Here is a 5,824-nt window from a genome sequence, read left to right as displayed (position 1 = left end):
GGCCCGAGGGGGACTCGGGAGTTGCGGGGGGACGGGGAAGAAGGGTACTGTGCGTGTCGTTTTGTTCAGCAGACCTCTTGGGATTTTTTGCGTGTGGCAGAGGGAGTTAAATTCCCCATTGGCTTCTTTGCAGATCTCGACTGCATTCAGTCTCCCGAGTCTCCTCTCTACCCGCAGTAACTGCCAGGTGAACCATGTCCTCTCGTCCATCCTCTTAAGCAGGACATTGCCAAATTCAAAAGCAAGCAGACCTGGAAAGCTCTCCATTCCTTTGTCGCCGACTACTCCAGATAGCTTGAGGTGCCTTGGACTCCCCCGTCCTTTTTCAATTACAACAGTTGCATCTTTGTCTAGCAGGAAACTTCTGGTGTTTTCCCCTTGCGCTTAAGCATGTACACTCTCTTACGGTGTCTCACAGCTCGATCCTCAGCTCCAAAAATCGACATTTCCCACTGCCTCATCACGTAACTATTACATGAGGCCTTTTGGTTGAATTTGAACAGCAGGGGTAATGGGAATGTGTCAAATGCCCGTCCCATGAGAGTGCAAGCACAGCAGAGCATTTATACAAAGCTCCTTACACTCTTGAAAGCTCAAGAAGAGTCCATGTGAAGAGCCATATTCAGGGGTGACGTTGGTGCTTCCCTCTGTGTGGCTGGAAGACGTATTACGTTTTGCAAGGTTTGGTCCTCTTCCAGTCATATGAAGAAACAAGTGGTTTCTTTTCCGGAGGAAGTACTGGAGCATATGCTCACATTTGTGACATCTCACAAGGATCGGAACTCAGTCTCTCTTGTGTGCAAAGCTTGGTACCGTGCGGAAGCTCTCACACGCCAATGTGTCTTCATAGGTAACTGCTATGCAATCTGCCCAGATTCCGTTATCCACAGGTTCAAGAACCTCAAATCTCTTACTTTGAAGGGCAAGCCCAGGTTTTCTGACTTTGGACTCGTGCCTCCCAACTGGGGCGGCTTTGCAGATCCTTGGATTTCGGCTCTGGCCGCTACATATCCATGGTTTGAAGAGCTTAGGCTCAAGAGAATGGTTATTTCTGACAGCTGCCTTGCACTGCTTGCACACTCTTTTCCCAACTTGCGGGAGATTGTGCTCACGAGTTGTGAGGGCTTCACAACAGGTGGCTTGGCACCCATTGCAGCTAATTGCAGGTAATTCTTGTACCCTTTATGAGTTCCGCTTTCTCATCCGCTTGAGTGGTTGTGTATTTGTCTATGTTTAATTGCCATAAATAGAGCCTTGTGCCTATATTGGGAAGTGTGGACTCTGGAGGCCAGGCTATTGACTATATCATTGACTAGAATTAGTTGACCAGTCTGTGAGGATTCTTATGTAGCCCTCCTCTGATGTTTATGGATGGTGTGTCTACATAAGCTCCTCATTGAAGCCATAGCTAATTGCTATGGTCTTTGAATTCTTTAACGACGTAAGAGAGCATATGGGTGGCGATTCTGTGGGAATTCTTTTGCTGGATGGAGCTTTGGAAGAGTTGTCTGGAAGTTTTGAAGTTTGCTTTATCAGGTATATAGATGGCCCTATAACCTTGGTTTGGTTATTGAAAAGGGTTTTATTCTGCAGTAACAATGTATGCAGAGAAAGCATGAAAGAGTGCTCTGATACTGATTAGCAGGAAGACTTTGTATGAGGAGGTGGCAAGAAGGCCTATCTGGTTCAGGAAGGTCTATATAAATGACGCATGTTGATGGACTGCATCATTAATAGAAGAATGGATCTTTCTGCTTGCCTAAAGATGTATATATGCATATCCTGAACCTTGCAGCTTCAGAATTTTAAGCGATAGTACATTGCTCCACCATACCTCTGGGAACAGCTTGAGTGATTAGTCTAAAGGTAGCTGTGTCTGGGCACCGGCAGCTGTTCAGGATTGAAATTGCCCTGATTTCTTTCTGCTTGCTTCTTCACTCCCTGTTCATGTCCATCAGATCTAGTGTGTCCCGGGCATTTATGCTAGAACTGTCTCCTTGGTCTGAATTATCAGGGCTAAGCAGAATCGATGGAAGGATTATAAAAAAAAAGCTTTTTGGGAGAGTATCTCATACTGTTTTGAAGCAGTTTTGGCCGTGTTTGGCAAAAGTACTGGGTGGTTAGAAGCATATCAAAAAGGGTGGAGATCTCAAGTCATGTTGTGAAGGATACAGCAGCAGCTAATGCCATGCTATAAGTCGGGTGGGAAGTCAACTATGAGATTAAAGTGGATTAAGTGTTCTCTTTTTCTTCTTGCTTCCGGACATTGAGTGCTAGCCCCTTTACAGTATGGTTACTGGGATAAGGTTTTAAGCTCCTCAGGATAAGCTGCTAGAGTTGAAGGTTCCACCCTGCTCTTGCTCGACTCCTTGCAGCCTTGTGCTTGGTTTTGGGAAACCTTAGTCATTCAACCCATGGCTTTATGCTCAATGCATGAGGTTAGGGCCTCGTAAAGCTGATATATGTGTGTATTCTAAAGGGTGAGGTGAATCTACAGAGATTGTGGGTATTTCTACTTTTTTGAACACCAAGTCTGCACTATTTCATCTGCTCACTCACTAAAAGGGTGTCTGTAGTTCTTGATGCTGTTATGGTCTAGCCTTCTAGCCACTTTTCTGCTCAAAGCATGCAGGGAGGGCCAAAACTCGTGCACCTTGTTGTTGAACATCCTCAAGTTTGTTGATGTTACTGTTATTTTGTCTCATTTGAGCTTTCTTTCTGATTAGATGGTTGCCCATTTTATGTGGTTGGTGCCATGCCTGCTGTGTCTGCTACGTTACTACTATGTACAAAATTTCTCATGGAATGGCAACTAGGTAATGCTCTGAGAGATTTTTTGAATTGCAGGTACTTACAAGTGCTGGAACTGCAAGAGTGTGAAGTCGATGAAACTGGAGGACACTGGCTCAGCAGTTTTCCTGATTCCTTCACATCCCTAGTTTCTCTAAACTTTGCATGTACATCTAGTGAAGTTGATTTTGAATCCCTGGAGAGGCTAATTGCGAGATGCTCCGCACTTAGAAGCCTCAAGCTCAATGATGCTGTCTCCTTTGAGCAGGTGGTAAGGCTCCTATGCAAAGCACCACAGCTTGTGGATCTAGGCACCGGGTCTTTTTTTGCTAGAGAGGCTTTCTGTTGCAGGAGGTTTGAGAAGGCCCTTTCATATTGTAAGGGGCTGAGAAGTCTATCGGGATTTTGGGGAGTGGCCTCTACATGCTTGCCCTCTCTGTATTCTGTTTGTAAGAACCTTACTTCACTCAACCTGAGCTATGCAAGCTCAATGCGAAGCAATGAGATGGTCAAGCTCGTCAGTTATTGCCCAAATTTGGAGCGGCTTTGGGTACGTGGATGCTAGCCTTGGTTGACATTAATTTGTAGCTATGATACTTAAGTGGCAGCCACTTTCCCACTTGCAAACATGCTGTGTGAATGGTAGTCAGCACACAATTAGGCTTTCGAGTCTGATATGTTTTATGTGCATTGGTGTCAGGTACTTGCATCTGTGGGAGATGCTGGACTTCAGGCAGTTGCTTCCAGCTGTAAGGAGCTCAAGGAGTTAAGAGTGTTTCCAAGCACAGACAATGAAGGACTGCTTCAGTCCTCTGCCTCAGAAGAGGGACTTGTTGCTATATCTTGGGGATGCAAGAAACTCACATCCATCTTGTACTTCTGCGGGAGAATGACGAATGTTGGGCTTGAGTTTGTGGCGAAGACTTCTCCCCAACTGACATGTTTTCGGCTCTGCATTTTAGATCCAAATATGCCAGACCATGTTACTAAGCAGCCTCTTGATGAGGGATTTGGAGCCATTGCCAAGTGCTGCACCAATCTCACTCGCTTCTCACTGTCGGGCTTGCTCACGGACAAAGCCTTTGGCTATATTGGCATGTATGCAAAGCAAGTGGAGATGCTATCATTGGCATTTGCTGGAGGAAGTAATTTAGGTATGCAGAGGATTATGGAAGGTTGCTCCAAGCTTTGCAAGCTGGAGATTCGAGACTGCCCATTTGGTGATGGGGCAATTCTTTCTAATATGCAAAAATTTGAATCTATGAGGTCACTGTGGATGTCTTCCTGTCAGGTTACTGTTGAGGGTGCTTCAAAGCTAGCCAAAAGCATGCCATCTCTGAATGTGGAGATTATCATGCATGAAGACCATGCCAAGGATCCTCTAGTGGATAAACTTTACGTGTATCGAACGGTGGCAGGCAAACGAGATGATGCCCCTCCATTTGTTCATTTGTGTCAAAGCTTTTAACTGTTCCAAGCAAAGTGAAGGTTGTGTTTTTGGGGATAGAGCTGTGAAAGAATGTAATGATTTGCTCTCCCCCCCCCCTTCCTCTCCGGGGGGCCTCCAACACACACACTCACAGACCTCAATCGTTCCTTTGCCCTTCCCCCCTCTTTCCCTTTTCCTATTTCTTCCCTGTTACTCATTTGCACACACAACCTTTTAATTTCTCCCAATATTACCCCGCTGGTCGATGATCACACCGACCACATGGCCTCCATCTCAGCTGGAGGCTATATTTTGTCAGAAATTCTGGTAAGCATGAAAGTAGCAAAAGTGCTAAGTTTGTGTGATGAGTTTTGTGAAGTTGACATCCGAAAGAGCTCCATACATATGTCAGGGTTTGTGGGGAGTGAACTCTAGGAAGCTTCAGGAGTTCTGAAGGAGTGGGCCAACAGGCATTTTCACGTACTATCTTTGTTGGGAGTGATATGAAACGGCTTTCCATTGGAACTCCTCAACGACAATGGTATCACAGAACTTGAAATTCGAAATGGACCTCTGGTATTTCAAATTCTTGGATGCAGGTGCCTAGGCTGCTTTCTCTCGGTTCTACTCCCAATCAGGGCCGGTTAAGGATTTGTGTTACACCTTGAGGACTAGAGAAGTTAAGACCACCGTTGTATGGTATACTGAGTTTTTGGGTAGTGGTGCTTTCTTTTCGGAATCAGAGTTCAGTCCAGTAGGACGCCATGATGCGGATGTAAAGAAGTGAGAAAATTTAAGTAATGGGTTCAATGTGCTATGAAAACTTGAGGGGATACAAGCATATGTCTATGGATATTCACCTGCTCAAGAACATAGCAATGGATTCTCACCACCGAACTAGTAAGTTGCTTTGTGTTTCGAATTAGAATTGGGTCTCGGGTCTTTGAAATATCCACACACAGATCATTTGCCTTGCATCATTTTTGCTCAGGTTTTTTAAAGAGATTCAAGCCGCTGCAATGAATACACTGAACTTGTAAACTGACTGTCATCTCTCCTCTTTTGCAAAGAGATTCAAGCCAACCAAGATCTTCAGCTTTCCCTTCTGCTCAGGTTTTCCAAAGAGAGATTGAAGCCGCTGCAAATAATACACTTCACATGTAAACTGACTGTCATCTCTCCTCTTTTGTTCAGCGTTTTCCTGCCTTTTTCTCAAAACAGATATTTGATCTAGCATGTTATGCTCCTGGATTTGACATGGACATTATAGTAACATTTGTCTCTGCTCTATGGCATGTGGAGTTTTTACATGGTTTGACTTGTTGTAGCATGTTTTAAGGTCCCTTGGATTTGACAGAGACATGCAAAGGTGGATATTTTTCTCTGGCTACGTGTTTGTCTTGTTGCCTTGCGGTATTTTTTCATGGTTCAGTTGTTAGGCATTAGTGAGGGGGTTGAAAGTTGCAGGCCGAATGGCCCTCTCTGCAGTCTTGTAATGTAGAATTTGTCAAGCAGTACCTACTACCAAATTGCTCCAGGTCCTATTTATCTGCTTCCTAGGGCTGTATCTGTGTATGGCCACATTCTTATTATTCATGTACATAC

General features: G+C 44.8%; 1 protein-coding gene across 3 annotated transcripts; it reads left to right on the top strand.

The window, feature by feature from the left end:
* The first annotated feature begins 387 nt into the window (after window positions 1-387).
* Window positions 388-5,455, top strand: LOC147462123 (protein AUXIN SIGNALING F-BOX 2-like). Of its 3 annotated transcripts, none has more exons than XR_015187671.1 (4): window positions 388-1,166; window positions 2,848-3,340; window positions 3,491-5,119; window positions 5,211-5,455. XR_015187671.1 is itself a non-coding variant. In XM_086509554.1 (4 exons), the coding sequence occupies exons 1-4, from the start codon at window positions 703-705 to the stop codon at window positions 4,256-4,258; spliced, it is 1,596 nt and encodes a 531-aa protein (XP_086365680.1). In that variant the 5' UTR covers window positions 388-702; the 3' UTR covers window positions 4,259-5,455. The 3 variants fall into 3 exon arrangements, 2 of the variants coding, with proteins under 2 accessions (XP_086365680.1, XP_086365678.1); XM_086509554.1 differs by having other exon boundaries at window positions 388-850; window positions 980-1,166; window positions 3,491-5,455; XM_086509552.1 differs by having other exon boundaries at window positions 3,491-5,455.
* Window positions 5,456-5,824: the final 369 nt, after the last annotated feature.

The sequence above is a fragment of the Adiantum capillus-veneris genome, chromosome 3 (assembly GCF_014529385.1).
Source record: "Adiantum capillus-veneris isolate H3 chromosome 3, ASM1452938v2, whole genome shotgun sequence".
In the NCBI taxonomy this organism is placed as follows: Eukaryota; Viridiplantae; Streptophyta; class Polypodiopsida; order Polypodiales; family Pteridaceae; genus Adiantum; species Adiantum capillus-veneris.
The sequence above is the reverse complement of the archived record's forward strand: the minus strand, read 5'-3'. Positions and strand labels throughout refer to the sequence as shown.